Genomic DNA, 19047 nt, shown 5'->3' on the forward strand with positions numbered 1-19047 from the left:
AAGAGGGGAGATCTAGATGTGGTATGAGGAAGAAATTTTCTGCTGTGACAGTGGTGAGGCACTGGCACAGGTTGCCCAGAGAATTTGTGGATGCCCCATCCCTGGAGGTGTTCAAGAACAAGTTGGATGAGGCTTTAAATTACTTGATCCAGTGCGAGATGTCCCTGCCCATGGCTGGGGGTTTGGAATTGGGTGATCTTTAGGGTTCCTTCCAACCCAAACCATTCTATCATTCCATGATACTATGAAAATAGGCATAGTGCATCTATTGGAATAGAAAGACAATAAACTCTTCTATTTTGTGTTAGTGAAAATACCAGATGATGATTTTCTAGCATGCAATAATGGAGTACTATTCAATCCAACATGCTTTTATTTCTGAAGCTTCATCAAAAGAAATATAAATTCCTCAAGGAGCTTTCAAGATTGCACTACAGTATTTGAAATGTCAAAAAAAAAAAAATCACAAAATTCCAAAGGCTAAAAGAAAACACTTAAAAATATGATAATGATGCAGCACTTCAGGACACGGTTTAGTACGCAGAGTGGTGCTGGGCTTACTGTTGCACTTGATGACCTTAGAGGCCTTTTCTAACCTTAGTCATAGAATCAGAGAATCACTAGGTTGGAAAAGACCTTTGAGATCATGAAGTCCAACCATGCCTGCCCACTACAAAACCATATCCCTAAGCACTTCATCTACCTGTCTTTTAAAAGCCTCCAGAGATGGTGACTCAACCACCAACCTGGGCAGCCTCTTCCAGGGCCTGAGAACCCTTTCCATAAAGAAATTTTTCCTAATGTCCAATCTGAACCTTCCCTGGTGCAATCTGAGGCCATTTCCTCTTGTCCTATCACCTGTCACTTGGGACAAGAGACCAACCCCCACCTCACTACACAACCTCCTTTTAGGCAGTTGTAGACTGCAATAAGGTCTCCCCTCAGACTCCTTTCCTCCAACCCCAGTTCCTTCAGCTGCCTCTCAGGCTTGTTCTTCAGCCCCCTCACCAGCTTCGTTGCTCCTCTCTGGACACATTCCAGCACCTCAATGTCTTTCTTGTAATGAGGGGCATAAAACTGAGCACGTATTGGAAGTGTGGCCTCACCAGCACCAAGTACAGGGGCACAATCAATTCCTGCCAGCCACACTGTTTCTGATACTGGCCAAGATGTCATTGTCCTTCTTGGCCATCTGGGCACACTGCTGGCTCACATTTAGCCGTTGTCAACTGAATGATTCTATGATTCCAAGCACATCAATAATAGCAAGCATCTAGTTAAATTACATGACACACACACACGAAAAAAGAAAGACTATAAAGAATACCAAACTTAAATAAAAGACAGCTAGACATTAAATACCAGTTAAATGACTAACAGGAATATAACGATTTTGCCAAGCCAAATGTCTTCTATTGCTTTATAGGACTGGGGGAGAAAAAGGTAGCAGTGCAACTGTGTTTCAGTTTCACTGTGGCATTTTCATGTTTGACAGTATTTTGATAAAGAAATCTGCATCCAAAATAAGCACCTCACATTGAACAGATTAAAAACTTGCAGACCATAAAATGCCAACAGTAAATAGAAGTCATCATCAATAACTGTGAATGTTTCCAGAGGGCTCTAGCATGGATTGAATCATAAACTTAGGTTATTCAATATTGATCAAAAAACGCATTTCCACAGGTTTATAATTGATGTCTCCAAAATTAGCATGATTTAGCTGGAAGAGCTCTGTGATCCTCCAGCATGGCTGTTTTCCAACTGTAACAGCTGGATATCTCTGCAGCACATGAGGTCTGCTGGGTAGATATAACTGGAGTTAGATATATAGTTAGATATAACTAACATTCCCCAAAAAAGGCTGAGTTCAAATCCGCACTAAGTTTGTTGTCTAAAAAAATTCAGAAGAAGAAATACAGGTCTGCTTCCTGTATTTAGGTGGGAATCTGCCTGTGGAATGTAATGACCAGAAAACTCAACTAACACACACAGACACAGTTACCTGAACTTAGAATCACAGAATCATAGAATCACTAAGGTTAGAAAAGATCTCTAAGTTCATCCAGTACAACCATAAGCTCAACGCCACTGTGCCTACTAAACCATGTCCTGAAGCACCAGATCTACACACTTTGTGAACACCTCAAGGGATGGTGATCCCACTACTTCCTTGGGTAGCCTCTTCCAAGGCTTCACCACTGTTTCAGTAAAGAAATTTTTCCTAACATACAATCTAAACCTCCCCTGGTGCAACTTTTGTCCATTCCCTCTCATCCTATTACTTGTTACTTGGAAGAAGAGATCAATGACCACCTTGCTACAACCTCCTTTCAGTTAGCTTCAGAGAGTGATAAAGTCTCCTGTCGGCCTCCTCTTCTCCAGATTAAACAACCCCAGTTCCCTCAGCCAATCCTCATAGCATTTGTGCTCCAGATCCTTCACTAGCTTCGTTGCCCTTCTCTTTCTCCAACTTGTCAGCAGACATTTTAAGGTCAAAGCAAAATGAATCAGTACTGTCCACCTATCCCAGTAATTCACCATAACCTATAGCAGGTACCTAAATCAGGGTAGAAAAACCTGCAAATGACTACCCATGTGTCTTGACTGTAAATATGACCCAGGATAGACAAACAAGGGGACAACCATAAAATCACACAATTGTTTGGGTTGGAAGGGACCTTAAAGGTCAGCCAGCTCCAACCCCTCTGCCCTGGGCAGCAACACCTTTCACTGAATCACATTGCTCAAATTCTCAACCAAACTGGCCTTAAACACCTCCAAGGACAGGGCAGCCACAACTTCTCTGGGCAACCTGTGCCAGTCCCTCACCGCGTTCACAGTAAAAAAATTTCAACCTAGTATCTCATCTAAGCTCCCCTCCTTCAGCTTAAAACCATTACCCCTCATTCTATCAGTGCACTCTGATAAAAAGCCCATCCCCAGCTTTCCTGTGCGCCCTCTTTAAGTACTAGAAGGCTGCTATAACGACTCCCCGGAGTCTTATGTTCTCCAGGCTGAGCAACCCCAACTCTCCCAGCCTGTCCTCATATGGAAGGTGCTCCAGCCCTCAGATCTTCTTCCTGGCCTCCTCTGGACTCACTATAACAGATCCACATGAGACTCCAGGTGAGGTCTCACAAGAGTGGAGGAAAGGGGGAGAGTCACCTCCCTCAACTTGCTGGTCACATTTCGTTCGATGCAGTCCACAATACTTTCGGCTTTCTGGGCTGCAAGCATACACTGTCAGCCCATGTTGAGCTTCTCATTCACTAGCACCCCCAAGAAGACCTCAGGGAAGATGCATTTTTCCCCTGTGAATACATATCAAAAGTGGGGTGACCCAGGTGGCTACTCGGTGCACAGCTTGGTACGTGGGCCAACCAGAAGAATAAAACACTTTCCAGAACATGACTGGAAACCATTCTGATTCCACATAAAATTCCATCTGACCGCACACAACCATATGCTCCAGTCAATCCTGTCCCTCAAGAAAGCACCTCCCACACAACAAAGTGTTAGTGTGAACAGCCCTATCATGTGAAATGCACTACAACTCGTCAGACAAGGTCTCTTTCTTCAGTAAATGTGACAAAAAATGTGAAGAAGTTAAGAGAAAACATAGTAAAACTGGTTGCATCATGAAAAATGGTCATAGAGCAAAACACTCTTTTTCATTTTAGAGACTAAAAGTAATGTGAACATAAATATAATTGCCACTCTTTGGTTACACACTTTATTACCTCTTTGCGATACCAGAAGTCTTGCTTCATGAAATGTTTGATGACATCCCACTGAGAATTTAAAGCTCTGAGAATTCTTTCGAGTAACGTCTACCATATTTTTTCTGAATAGCAATTATCTTTCCTTCAAAACACGCTTCACGACAAAGATGTTCTTTCAGCCTTAGCTTTTATTACTGATGCCCAATGGCTGTTTTCTCTCTGTCTCTGACTCTCTCTAATACTTCGCACCAGTCTTTAATCAAAACAAGGTACCACTCATTGGACTGACTGCATGATGCACCTTGGCACACAGGCACAAAAAGAAACATGGGTTTTTGAATACGCCAGTGAAGGTGCCAGCTTGAAAATGCAACATCTGGAAAGGAACTGCTACAAAAGGCACCAGTTCCAGCTGAGTTCTGGGCTCCATGGACAGAAATAGCATCATGGGCCTTCAGTATGATCAGCTACCTAACTTAAATCTCAGCTGCGATTACAAAATCTTTTTTTTTATTGTATCAGAAACTCTTGAATGACAGTTTTAAAGAAACAAACAACTCTCTTCTTCTAAAACTAAAGGCCACAGAAAGTATCTTCTGCTCAAAGGCTCTATTTTTGCCTAAGAACTTCTCAAAACAATTTGTCATTTTGATATTTTTCCATGTTATGGTGAACAACTTAAATAAACTGAGAAGGCTTCATTCTTCCAGTATCCTTTAAAATTTGACAGGTAGTGTGGAAAAGTTAAAGATTATCTTTTGGAGTCTTACCTCACAATAGGCAATTTGGTGAACGGAACAGGAGGTAACTTCAAACCATCTGGAAGAGTGATGAACTCCATTGTACCGGGACATTTTGCTGTGTAGCTTTCCAAGCTCTGTGTTACATCTTTCTTTTCTAGAAAATAAATTTGTTGAAACTAAAGTTAAAAAACAATTTCAAACTTACATGTAACAGAAGTTTAAGATGAAGTTATAACATCGGCTCTGCAGAGGGACCTAGACAGGCTGGATTGGTGAGCAGAGGCCAACTGTATGAGATCCAACAAGGCCAAGTGCCAGGTTTCGCATTTTTGCCACAACAAACCCATGCAGCGCTACAGGCTTAGGGAAGAGCAGCTGGAGAGCTGCCTGGCAGAAAAGGACCTGGTGGTGTTGCTCAACAGACAGCTGAACATGAGCCAGCAGTGCGCCCAGGTGGCCAAGAAGGTCAACAGCATTTTGGACTGGATCAAAAAAGATGTGGCCAGCAGGAGTCGGGAAGTAATTGTGTCCCTGTGCACATCGAATCCTGTGTTCAGTTTTGGGCCCCTCAGTATAAGAAAAACGTTGAGGTGCTGGAGCGCATCCAGAGGAGGGCAACAAGGCTGGTGAAGGGTCTAGAGAACAAGTCTTATGAGGAGCCACTGAGGGAAATGGAAGGAACTGGGATAGTTTAGCTTGGAGAAGAGAAGGCTGAGGGGAGACCTCGCTCTCTACAACTACCTGAAAGGAGGCTGTAAGAGAGGAGAGCGTTGATGTCTTCAACCAAGTAACATGACAGAACAAGAGGAAATGGGCTCAAGTTGAGCCAAGGTGGGTTTAGACTGGATATTAGGAAAAATTTCTGTACTGGAAGAGTGGTGAATCACTGAAACAGACTGCCCAGGGAAGCAGTGGAGTCTCCATCCCTGGAGATGTTAAAAAAAACTTGCAGATGTGGTGCTTCAAGACACAGTTTAGTCAGCACAGTGGTGTTGCATTGCTGGTTGGACCAGATGACCTTAGAGGCCTTTTCCAATCTTAACAATTCTATAATTTTAAAGTTTTACTTGTTTACTATGTATACAAAATTACTCTAATTTTGCATACAATGTTTAGAGTTAAACTCCAGAAGCCCTAATGGATGGATCAAATATAATTAAGTGACCTGAAGCAAGACAATTTTCTGGATTTTTCAGAATGAATGGTTGTGCTGCCCACATCAATCCAGCTCATTTTCGAAGTAAATAAACACTGACTGTAATCACCTTCACTGTGAAATTAATGCCACATAACTGACAAATTGCCTTGCTTGCATCTGTTTCACTGAACTTTCTCTTGAGCCACTCACCACATCTAGATTAGGCATTAGGAAGAAATGGTTACTGTGAGGGCAGTGAGGCACTGGCACAAGTTGCCAAGAGAAACCTCCTCCCTGGAGGTGTTCAAGGCTAAAGTGGATGAGACTTAGAGCAACCTGATCCGGGGAAGGTGTCCCTTCCACGGCTGGGGGGTTGGAACAGGATGATCTTTTAGGTCCCTTCTGACGCAACCCATTCTACGATTCTACATATACAGTCAGATCAGCGTAGCACAGCCAGGAGCTGTGGTGGTTCAAAGCCAAGTATCTTCATAGAAAATTCAGGCTACAGTACATGGGTTGTGATTTGCCATGTCATGAGCAAGGGCACATAGCACAAGCTGAATCCACTGAGATGGAAAGCATCACAGTTACCAGGAATGATGAACAAAATGCTACAGCATGCACCTAATTCTATTTGAAACTGGAGGTCTGTAGTTCTGAACAATCGGTTTTCATTTCCTAGTGTGAAACTCTGTCAATTATTGTACTCAAAGAAAGCATGCTGGCACTTGCAAAAATAACGTGCTAATAGATTTGAGTCACATTTTTATTCCACAGTAGGAGCTCAGCATGCTCTCTGCAAACCAAAGGGACTAAACGAAGACATTTTTCCATGCTGATGTTGTATGAAATGCAGTTTATAACATGCTGCTGCCAAGCCAGCACCTCTATTACTTTTCATTTAGCACTGCATCTCAACTAAGATGTTAAAGAAACTACATCATAGAATCATTAAGGTTGGAAAAGACCTCTAAGATCATCCAGTACAACCATCAGCCCAACACCATCGTGCCTACTAAACCATGTCACAAATCTACCATCTATGCACTTTTTGAACATATTCAGGAGCAGACTGCACCACTTCCCTGGGCAGTCTCTTCCAATTCTTCATCACTCTTCCAGTAAAAGTTTTACCTAATAGCCAATCTAAGCCTCCCCTAGCACTACTTGCCAAAAACCTGCTGCTGATGCTCCTTTCAAACAGCTCTGAATTTTCCCAGCATCTGCCTGGCTGTCATCATGTTTTGACACAATCAGAAACTACACCACCCTCCCTGGATGATCTGTTCAACTACTCGGTCTCCTGACCCACAGTTTAGAAGACTCTCTGTGACTGAAACAATCACTAATACTTACCTTCCTGTTTGCAAAGAAGAGATAGAAGGCAGCTACTCTTGGAGGTCTTTACCCACCTAGTGTCTTCATGTTTCTATACATCAGCAGGAAAGCAACCTCCATTTGATCCTTATACCTGTGAATTCACCTCAACAGCTTTAAAAGCCAGCACTGCATGTGGAAACACTACTGGATTCTCTTGTGTAGGTTTTAGAGTATCATTCAAGTGAGAAATTATGGCTTATTTTCTCATCTGGAATAACCGCGTTCATGATTTTTTCTCCCCCAGCTTCTCTCAAGACTCACTGAAAGATCAGGATCACAGAATGGCTGCAACTAAACAAAGCCGAACAAATCCACAGTCAGCACTATCACTTCTCAGTTTGTTCAGTACAACCTCACAGTACAATCTCCTCATTTCATACCAAATTGGGTTTATTACTTTTTTTGACTGCTTCTGCTAACTGAAAATTTTGCAAGTACGCCAATATCCTTGATAGTTTTTTGCTTAACTGCTTCATGTCAACACAATGAACATTGGTTTTGTCCCAAAGATCCTTTGAGCCTTTTAATATGAAGACACAAAAACGTGAAAGCTTTGGTTGCACAGTTAGAAACCATTTGTGACTGAAAGCTTTACAACTACCTGAAAGAAGGCTGTAACAAGATGGGGGTTGGTCTCTTCTTCCAAGTGATAGGCAACAGGACTAAAGGAAATAGCCTCAAGTTCCTCTAGGGGAGGTTCAGATTAGACATCAGGAAAAATTTCTTTATGGAAAGGGTTCTCAGGCACTGGAGGAGGCTGCACAGGGAGGTGGTGGAGTCTCCATCCCTGGAGGTATTTACAGGATGGGTAAACAAGGTGCTCAGGGATATGACTTAGTAGTGGACAGGGGCGGTTGGCCTTGATGCTCTCAGAGGTCTTTTCCAACCAAACAATTCTATGATTCTAAGAAAGAAGCTCAGTTAGAGAATAACATCTTTAAGCACTTGGAAACCATGACGTCTGAGGAGACCTCCTGCAGTAGCCGAACCCTAAGAAGCATAGCACACTGATGTGACACTTCAGGACATGGTTTAGTAGGCACAGTGGTGTTGGCTGGATGATCACAGAGGTCTTTTCCAGCCCTAATGATTGTATGAAAAGTGGCAGCCAGCTGCCTACCCAGCTCTCTCAGGAACAGAGCGTCAAAATTCCCCTTGATCAACTACTACTAACGTGTAACAACACAGGAAAGTCAGCCCCACAGCAGAAAAAGCAAGAGAAACAGTAGATTCTTCATCCAGAAACTTAGGTATTTCCTTCAGAAGGAAAGAAGAGCATTGTTTAGTGAGCCCTCTTACAACTAGAGAAGAAAGAAGATCTTCAGCATCATCCTGCCATCAAGACACAGTGTATTATTTAAACTAAAAAAGAATTTCAGAAAGGCCACAAAATACATTAAGACTCCCAAAAAAGCTGAAGCAGAAATATATATGAAGCAGAAATATGAGTATTCATAGACAGTAACTGCTACAAACTTTTTACTTCTACATTAATCACTAGGCCTTAATGACCTTTCAGGTAGTCCCTCATGTCTAGTTTTGGACAGATGTAGATGGACAGTGAACATCCAATTCGTACACTCAGTACATCGCTCTTCAATACCACAAGCAAGCTAATGTTGTCAGTGAAGTGCCTTAGCAAGACTTGCATGATCAATTTACTAATTCAGTATTTCGGTTGTTTAATTCAGCAGAACAGAGCAGCTCTCCTCTAATTTGCAGGCAAGCATCACCCAGTTTTCCATTACATTAAGCCTGATAGGTACTCGGTGACAGCATTTTCTACAGTTTTAGTAAACAAAAAGCATCTCTAATATTTTTCTGAAAAATAGGCAGAGCAAATAAACATGGCTTTAAGCTGCTCAGAGATCTGATACTTGAACAAGTTGCTTTGAAAGCAACACACAGAATGCGGAGTCTGCATTCTGATAGTCTCTGCTGCAATAAATCTCAGCACTTACCTATGTTTTCATACTTCCCTGAATAGCTCATTGCAGACTTTCACCTATATTCGACTTTATCACCAGTCTGACAGGAAGCACATGCAAGCTGGCTGGCAACTGGAAGACAACAGGTAGCTGGTCTCTCCTCTCAAGTGATAGGTGATAAAACAAGAGGAAATGGCCTCAAGTTGTGCCAGGGAAGGTTCAGATTAGACATCAGGAAAAATTTCTTCACCAAAATGGTTCTCAGGCACTGGAAGAGGCTGCCCAGGGAGGTGGTTGAGTCACCAGCCCTGGAGCTATTTCAAAGACAGGCAGATGACGTGCTCAGGAATATGGTTTAGTAGTAGACAGGTACAGTTGGACTCAGTGATCTCAAAGGTCCTTTATAACCAAGATATTCTATGATTCTAAAATCCTTCAGTAAAAAAATATTACCTCTTAAAAATACAGCACAAATACTTCATGTCTTCATATTGCTTTTCCCAAAGGAATCTTTTCTTTTTCCTGGAACATAAACTTTGCAACTTGTCTTCATTTGTACCCTGGTAACTTTTCCCTCAACTACTCTAATCAGGCTTCTTCAAAAATCAGAGGTAACTACATGAAGATAGGAATTTTGAACTAAATCTCACAAACTTCATTTTGTCATGAAGAAACGCGCTGTTTTCTTATGATGACTGATCTTCCGTTTTACACAAGAATTTAGATATGGAGGTTTTGCCTGAACCTCATCAACATTCAAGTCTAAACAAAGGTAAATCATGTGTGAAAGGCTTTCAGGTTTGTTTATAATGCTAGACAACTTGGATCAGTTGTCATTTTATTCACAGTACAGTAGTTTTTCTTTGATGTAACTCAAAAAATCATTGATCTTCCTACTTTTTGCTATGCAAATGAATTTAATTCCTTTATCTCTATTGCTAGTTTACTTTGCCTCATTTATTTATTCCACTTCACAATGAATAAATTCACTGAATTAGGATGTGAAGCAAAGTTACTCAAGGAACACAGGGATAAGCAGATCATTATTCGAAACAGATAAACACTTGTAGGCATTGTGGTTTTAGTCTTTGCAATCTTTACTTTCTACATCATCTAAAAGACGTTATTTCAGGAAGATAAATTGCACCTTTTTAATAAAGCAGTTTGAGTGAAGTTATTAAACAAAGCCAGCTTGTCTCTAGACAACGCTAATTCCAGAGAGAGATATTAAATAAATAAACCAAGCCCAGACAGTTTTACCATGCTGCAGCTATTTTGAAATAAATGAAAGAAAACAGGTTTTCAAAAATGTGTCACAAATTAAAAGTTCCCAGCAACAGCAGCACGTACCAGTGCTTATGTTTTATAGTATACAGCTGAAGAAAACACAGAAAGAGATGAAAAGCTGCAAAAATCATGACGCCACAATGAATAGAAAGAGTTAAGTGGCTTCCAGCAAGCTTCCTCTTACCTCGTGTGCAATTTTTTATTACAATATGTAAGAAGGAATTTACATTCAAGCTTTTTTTAAAATATATTAATCAGAAAGCCATCCATATCCTGGACTGCATCAAAAGTGTGGCCAGCAGGTCGAAGGAGAGGATTCTCCCTCCTCTATGCCACTCTCATGAGACCTTACCTAGAGTCCTGTATCCAGTTCTGGAATCCCCGAAATAAGGAGATGGAACTGTTGGAACTGGTCCAGAGGATGCCACAAAGATGATCAGAGTGCTGGAGCATTAGGAAGAAATTCTTCATGATAAGAGTGGTGAGACACTGGCACAGGTTGCCCAGGGAAGCTGTGGATGCCCCATCCCTGGAGGTGTTCCAAGGCCAGGTTGAATGGGACCTTGAGCAACCTGATCCAGTGGGAGGTGTCCCTGCCTATAGCAGGGGGGTTGGAATGGGATGATCTTCAAGGTCTCTTCCAACCCAAACCATTCCACGATTCTATATTCATTCTTAGCCCATGTTGTGCCAGTGCTGTACACATGAGGTAACAAGTCTGTTCAATTACATTTTTCATCTACATACAGTTATCCACTTCTTTTATATCTACATACACAGATAAGATATGGCACTATGCTGAAACTGCAAAAAGATTTCTACTGAATGGCTAAAAACCTACCATGCTGCCATAAATATTCCCTGGTAATTACAGTGGAGATTGCAGTCTCCATCCTGAAATCAGGTAATTTTTATATTATAAGACCAACCAAACTAGCTCCCTCTTGAAAGATTTATTGATTAGGCAAAAGCAGCTTGCAGGTACTTTGTCAACTAAAATACAATGCAGTGCATTAAAACCAGTTCATTAGTGTCAGTTAAGTAAACCCCAACATCAACTCAGACATCTACATCAAGTTTTAATCTGCATTCTCTGTTCAGTCTGATTAAAGGTTCATTCTTTTCAACCCTTAAAATCAATAATTTTTACCTCTCTAAAAATTAATTTACACACTACAGAACTTCCTAGGGGAAATGTTGTCTTAATTTAAACGCAGTATTCAGGAATAACTTTCCTTATGACTACAAAATATTGCAAAGTGCTGACAGGCTACATCCATATTATCAAGTATTGCAGCAGAAACAGAGGAAAGCTATAGGCTGCCAAGGGAGGTGGTTGATTCACCTTCCCTGGAGGTGTTTAAGGCACGGGTGGACGAGGTGCTAAGGGGCATGGTTTAGTGTTTGTTAGGAATGGTTGGACTCGATGATCCGGTGGGTCTCTTCCAACCTGGTTATTCTATGATTCTATGATTCAAAGCCACTAATGCCTATTTGTTGTGGTTTGAGCTAAATTAGAGTCAGTTTTCTGACTCTTAACTCAGTCTCGTCTAAGTAACTTCATTTTCTAAAAGCAAACTGCATGTTTTTTAGACAATTTCTCTCTAGAAGTTATATCATGGGGCAATGGTACACAAAAAGGCCATTGCTTATATTTACTCCTATAGTAACCAAGGCCATCCTCAAGCTGGTGAAAGAAGGCTGCACCTGCAGGGACAGAACAGGTGACCCCAAACTGACCATATACATCATACTCAGAAAAAAACCATGAGATGATGAGGGTCTCACCCTCTTCTGTAACAGCTCATGTCCAGCAAGGACCTCGTCTCTCTGGTTGCTCCTGATCCCACATCCGCGTGTTACTGAATAGAGCCCAGCTCCCTCCCAGCCACAGACTCGCTCCCTCGTGCCCGCTCTACAGTATTTATAGTGATGTACAGTCATTGAGGAGTGGGGTGGGGGCATGATCTCATAGATTTGTATATATTTTATTACTTTCTAATTACTTCCATTATTATTATTTCATTAAAACTGTAGTTTTCATTTCTAACCTGCATGTTTCTTTTTCCCCTCGTTTCCCTTTCTCCTGAAGGGGTGACGGAGAAGGGATCTGGGAGTCCAGCTGCATGGTTTTAGCTGCCAAAATTAACCGGCTCAGGGTTAAACCTTGACACTACGTTACACACCTGTGACAGTTAGCATAAGCAAACTTTTTAAGAGACAATTTGCAACGCAGGATCTCTTTCTTACCACTCTCCAAGAAGCAACACCACAATCAAGTCTACTCTAGAAACTCTTAGAAATAACCCTGGCTCAGCAACAAATGGTGATATTGCCATTATTGTCCATTTCCTAATAGCCTGCAACTGCTTTGAAAAGCAAAAGCTACATAATCTCTTTCCTCAACACCAAGATCTCATTCAGTTACTGTTTCTCTCTATCTCTCCTAATCTTTCCTGAATGTATCAAAAGGGTGTGGTGGTCGTTTGTTTTTTTTTTCATTCTGGAATGCTGGAATTAAGTCATACCCACTTGAATGCTTGATCATTCCTTGGAAAGAAGTCACGCTTCAAACATTTTCTTCCCTCAGCCTCCTCTTTCCAGGCTAAACAATCCCAGGTCCCTCGGCTGCTCCTCATAATGTTTCTTCTCCAGACCCTTCACCAGCTTCACTGTCCTTCCCTGGACACGCTCCAGCACCTCAATGTCTTTCTCTTAGTAAGGGGCCCAAAACTGAGCACAGTACTCAAGGTGCAGCCTCACCAGCACCAAGTACAAGGGCAGAATCGTGCTGGCCACACCATTTTTGATACAAGCAGCGATGCTGTTGGCCTTCTTGGCCACCTGAGCACACTGCTTGTTTCCTATCACCTAAATATGAAGAATGGGAGAAAAAAAAAAAGACGATGAGCGCTATGGGAATAGGCAGGAGGAATGGCAAACGGGGAGTAATAGCGAGCAACCAGATCAAGGTGAAGGAAAAAAAATAAGCTGCACCTCTCAAGAATTCTTGCCTACAGCAGTCTAAACATGGAAAAAAAATGAGAAAGTCTCAGCCAGACAAGCAAAAGAACAAAACAGTAGCAGGTTGTTCCAGCAGTCCCTGAAAACAAGAAATGGTTTATAAATTATTCCCTGCTCCAGCGTAGCAGCAGTTATTTATAGGTTTATAGGTTGCTCTTATCCCTTTTTCCAGTGAAATGCCATTTAGTCAAATCTGTGTGAGGAACTATAACTCACCAAGGGCCCATGCAGCATGATTTCACTTTCCCAGGTGCATGCATGGAAATTCAAGACAATGTTTTAAGCAAAAATCCTCAGGAACTGAGTCTGGTCTTTACTGCTGCCAGGATAGACTTGGCAGACAGGTTACACTTAAGGGCATTAACACATTCACTTTTGGTCTAGCTTCCGATTTTTATGAGCCCAGTTTAATATTTCTTATTTCCTGCATTTCTGCATAGCATCTTGAAATTTAAATATCACCACGTGAATGCATATGCAATCTGTTCCATAAATAAAAATGTCTGTAAAATACTGCATAGTTACCCCTTCCAAGCTGTGAGTTAAAATATGCCTTTTAAATCTCCTAAGAGTCGTCAGACACCATGTCTGACATCATCAAATTACGATCAGTCCAAGTTTAACCAAAATTCTACAGATAAACAAGGTTTGGGTTGTTTTTTTTTCCTTAGCTAATGCTCATCACATCTTTGCAAAAGGCACAGACCTCACCCTAGTGGTTGACGTGTCAGCCATCACCTGATCACATTGGTCTTGAAAGGAGGATGAACACATTCTGAAAGCAACCTCAGATTATTGGCATGTAGTCCCTGGTTCTCCAACTACCACCAAATCTAAGCTGTCAAGGCATCAAAGTGTCTGCCCAGCCAACACTGACAAGTCCATCACAACAGATCTAGAGGATGAGGGGAACCAAAATAGCATTCAGCATAAATTTTGGCAGAAATTCCTCATCAGGGAGGATGATCTCAGCATAGGCTGACAATAAACATCTTCTGGAAGGTGCGAGCTTGTTTTCACAAGAAAACAGCCTGGAACCAAACTTACAAACCTCTAAGGTTTGCATGGGATCATGGTTTGCATGGGATCATGGTTTGCAAGGATCAACATGTCCTATGATTTTGAAGTGCCAAGTGACAGCCAGTGCTGGAGAAGGGATAATCCTGCCACCATGGATTCCAGAACCATATCAATGAAACTTAGACAAGTAGGGATATTTCTGAAAACCCAACTCAGGACCTTCAAAAGGAAAAACAAAAACTTTTTCTTAGCTAGAGCTATGCTCCTATCATCCCACTGACCACGTGTACCTATGGCACGCTGTCCCTATCTGACAACTCCTGACCAAGTAATGATCTCAGCCACTCCATGGTACTTCCTGTGCCTGTATGGAGCTATATAAAGCAGGCATACTGAAAATCAAAACTCCCACATAGAAATCCCTCCTAATGGAGAGTGATGAGCTCTGTTGATATGCTTTGCTTCTGAAGATAAAATATCCAGCTACATCAAGGAAATCCCCTAAATCTTTCATCACAAGTAGGTCCTCATCTGTCCTCTGGTTGAAGAGAAGTGTCATAAAAAAGTCTTCGATGAAAGATTTCTTGTCTTTCAGAAGAATCAATGACTGGTTGGGGTGATGAGTATCCACTCCGGGGAGGACTTGCCTCTATCAAAGGGGTATTTGTAACAAAGCCCAGGATTTCATTGTTTGTTTGTTAGCGCTAAAACAAATCAAAGAATCATAGAATGGTTTGGATTGAAAGGGACCTTAAAGATCATCCAGTTGCAACCCCCCTGCTGTAGGCAGGGACATATTCCACTGGGTAAGATTGCTCAAAGCCTTATCCAATCCAGCCTTGAACACCTCCAGGCATGAGGCAGTCACCACTTCTCCAGGCAACCTGTACCAGTGACCTTACCATCCTCACAGGAAAAACTTTCTTCCTAATATCTAATCTAAACCTCCTCTTTCAGCTTAAAAATGTTACCCCTCATGCTATCCCTGCATTCCCTGTTCAAGCAACCTTCCCCAGCTTTCCTGCAGCCCCCTTTAAGTACTGGGAGGCTGCTAGAAGGTCCCCCCGGAGCCTTCTCTTCTCCAGGCTGAACAACCCCAACTCTCTCAGCCTGTCCTCATAGCAGAGCTGCTCCAGCCCTTGGATTACCTTCCTGCTCTGGACTTGCTCTATCAGACCCATGTCCTACCTGTGCTGAGGACTCCAGAACTGAATGCAGGACTCCAACTGAGGTCTCATGAGAACAGAGCAGAGGGGGAGAATCACCTCCCTCGACCTACTGGTCACCCTTCTTTTGACGCAGCCCAGGATACAACTAGCTTTCTGGGCTGCGAGTAGCTCTGTGTTTAAACAGGCCCTAACAGAAGAGCATGTAAACGATTCTCAGCTAGCAACAAATATGACAGTCATTTTAAGTAGCATGGATATTATCAATAGAGACCCACAATAAAATACCGAGGTTTTTCCAGGTATCTGACTGTACCTAAATCAAATTCAGTGTGAGCTGTATATATAGTGTCATGTTTCAAAAAGCATTGTGTGAAAGAGAGAGATTTAATTCTAAGCAACTTTGCAATTGTATGATTTAATTCTTATTTAAAGAAAGAGTGATTCTGAAGGGCTTGTTAACATTAAAACATAATGGCTTAAGATTAGAAAGCCTTCATGCAGAATTTGGTACCTCTTTTTGCTAAGATGTCATCTGCATTTTACATATTTATGTAACTAAACAGCTTACTTTTAAATCAGACTCTTAGCTTCCATGTTGTTAAAACAGTGACTGACATTCCCTTATTTACTTGATGATACTTTTTATTCAGATACCCCAGGCTGCAGGGTTGGGAATTGTAATTCACGTAAACACAAACAATAGTGGTATTTAAAATAATTATCAAGTGTCATTCAATTAAAATATAAGAAAATTTTGGTTCAAACACAAACCAGTTTCGACTACACATTTGTGTCCCATGAATAGAAGCAAGAGTTTCTAATTTATAGGTCTTTCATTATAACTAGTACATCTCATTTTCAGAACTTTTATTTGAAACAATGAAGAAATCAATTATTTCCATTTTCTGAAGTCCCAGTATCTCAACTTCCATTGAAGCAATAAAGGAACAGAATTAGATTAACAAAGTAGAAAAAGAAAATATTCCTCTTCTGTGTCTAGAGGCAGCTAATCCTGAGACAAAAGGGATTAGAATATCAAGTTCCAGTGTCAAAAGTTTAAGCTGAAAGAAAGTTATAGCAGCTAGAGTTTTCACTTCTATTTGTTCTGTTTTTAAAGATGACCTGCAAGCTACACGAATTTTAAAAACAAGTGTGGGATTTAACATAAATTATTAATTACAGTCTTTAAAAATAAGAGGATTATTTGATTTAACAAAAAAAAAATTCAGGTAAAGAAGTTTTAAAAAGAGTGAGTTTTTCTCCACCCAGTAACCGGTAACTGGCAACTTCCAATGCAGCACAGAAAAAATAATAAAGTCTTAGCATTCTTGAACTCCAATGCTACTGCATTACTCCAGTTTCTTAATCCTTTAATTGGTTAAGAAAACCTACAAGTTTCAGTCATGTGATTACCAGAGAAGAATATCAACTGCAACACTTAAAAAGTTAATACTATAAGGGAAGCAGTTCACAGACTTAAAATAGTGAGAAGCATAACCCTATGCATTCAAATCATTCCACTTTTGTCCTTTACTACAACCCAAAGTTGAAGGGGTTTTGTTAGTTTATTTTTTCAGGCATTCTGAGGTTTAAAAGGGACTATAAATTTAAAATAATTTTTAATTGACAGGCTGAGAGAGTTGGGTCGTTCAGCCTGGAGAAGAGAAGGCTCTGGGGAGACATTAGAGCAGCCTTCGAGTACCTGAAGGGGCTATAGGAAACCTGGGGAGGGACTTTTTAAAAGGGCATGAAGTAATAGGGCAAGTGAGAATGGCTTTAAATTGGAAGGAGGAAGAGTTAGACTAGACATTAGAAAGAAATTCATCACAATGAGGGTGGTGAGGCACTGGCACAGGTTGCCCAGGGAAGCTGTGGATGCCCCTCTCCTTGGAAATGTTCAAGGTCAGGTTGGATGGGACCTTGAGCAGCCTGGTCTAGCGGGAGTTGTCCATGCCCATTGGCAGGGGGGTTGGAACTGGATGATCTTTATGGTCCCTTCCAACTCAAACCATTCTATGATTTGACTGTAGACCAGAAGAAAGTGTAACTACCTTTCTTTCTAAAATCATACCTTGATCAGAAAGAAAATCCAACATGGTCTGGAGAAGGAAAGAAAGGTGCCTGACGCATAGTGCAGGATTGCCCATCCTTCTGGAAGCGTACACTAGTTCGTGAAGCAAACGCATCTGTACTGCTGCCCATCCTCTATGAGTTCCTAGAAAAGAAGTAGTCATTTAATACTTTTTAAAGCAATATGTCATCACAAAAGAACTGGTTTTGGTTCTCTTTATATACTAAACAATTATTTAATTTCACCCATAAAAATCATCCAATGCAACAAAGAATTACAAAATCTTGTACTCAAAACAAAAGAAAAATGAGGATCTTTGAGTTTACTTGAACACTTAAATGTGGAAGCTGTTATATGCTTGTCTATCAACTAAACAATTTACATTAGAATTCAGAAAACAAAGTTACACTTCTCAAAGTAAAAACAAAACAATGCACAAAAACTTCAGTTTTCAATTTTTAAAATACTCTGAACAAGAGATTGCATACAGAAAGTTCATTTTTAGCCAGATCAAGTAGCTCTTAACTCTCTTTCCAGAACAAGCAAAAGGTATTTTTTCTCCATTCTTTCCTGACTGTTAAAAGTCAGTATAAAGCAATAAAACTACAGAACATGAGGCACATTTCCTGATTTCCAGTCTTTATAAACTAAGTTTCAGACTATAAATTATTTCATCTTTGCAGAGTATCGATGGTAACAATGAATAGATCATATTAATGCAACCTTTCTTTCCCACATATAACATGCCATACTCTTCATGAAATTTAACCTGCTTTTAGTACCAAACGAGCAATAATTTATAAATAACAGATATTACAAGATGTGCAATGCTTCATAAATTTTTAAGCAGCCTTCCTTCTAATATTCCCCTTCAGCATTTGGAAAACTTTTCAAAAGTTTTTATTTCACACACGAGAATCTCATTATTTTTCCTTTGTGAATGCCGTTCTTATCAAGTACAGGAATCTTTCCATATATCTCTAAAACAGCCATTTCAAATCTAACAAAGTAGAACCATAGAATGCTTTGGGTTGGAAGGGACCTTAAAAAATCACCTAATTCCAACTTTCCTGCAATGGGCAGTGACACCTCCCACTAAAACACGTTACTCAAAGCCTCATCCAACCTGACCTTAAACACCTCCAGGGATGGGGCAGACAACATCTCTGGGCAACCACAGTGGTGCTTCACCACCCTCACGGCAAAAAATTTCCTCCTAATGTCTAATCTAAACCTCTCGTCTTTCAGCTTAAAATCATTCCGCCTCATCCTATCCCTGCAATCCCTGATAAAGAGCCCCTCCACAGCTTTCCTATAGGCCCCCTTTAAGTACTGGGAGGTTGCTATAAGTTCTCCCCGCAGGCTTCTCTAGTCTGAACAACCCCAATTCTCTTTGCTAGGAACAGAAAGCAAGCTGCTTGGGAGCTCTTTTTGAGTAAATCTTTCTATGTAGTCAAATAACTTGCGTTATTTCTGTGCAGCAGCATTTTTGGGGACCATTCGCTAAATGTTGTAGCTGCAGGAGAGGAGCAGGGAGCAACGGGCTGAGCATGGATTGG

At 41.0% G+C, this 19047-nt stretch overlaps 2 protein-coding genes across 4 annotated transcripts in view; both read right to left on the reverse strand.

Moving 5' to 3' along the window:
* The window catches only part of TRAPPC9 (trafficking protein particle complex subunit 9), a 540656-nt gene that overhangs the window by 488744 nt on the left and 32865 nt on the right, over positions 1-19047 (reverse strand). For all 3 annotated transcript variants that reach the window (XM_069854713.1, XM_069854711.1, XM_069854712.1), the window contains 2 exons: positions 17489-17632; positions 4496-4622 (listed from right to left, as the gene is read on the reverse strand). In XM_069854713.1, the coding sequence (XP_069710814.1) occupies positions 4496-4622; positions 17489-17632 (271 nt within the window). The remainder of the gene's footprint in view (positions 1-4495; positions 4623-17488; positions 17633-19047) is intronic.
* Positions 15826-19047, reverse strand: part of AGO2 (argonaute RISC catalytic component 2) — a 124183-nt gene continuing 120961 nt past the window's right edge. Inside the window, exon 20 of the transcript XR_011337216.1 lies at positions 15826-15838. The gene's annotated coding sequence lies outside the window, so the exon portion shown is untranslated. The remainder of the gene's footprint in view (positions 15839-19047) is intronic.

The sequence above is a fragment of the Phaenicophaeus curvirostris genome, chromosome 3, assembly GCF_032191515.1.
Source record: "Phaenicophaeus curvirostris isolate KB17595 chromosome 3, BPBGC_Pcur_1.0, whole genome shotgun sequence".
NCBI lineage: Eukaryota > Metazoa > Chordata > Aves > Cuculiformes > Cuculidae > Phaenicophaeus > Phaenicophaeus curvirostris.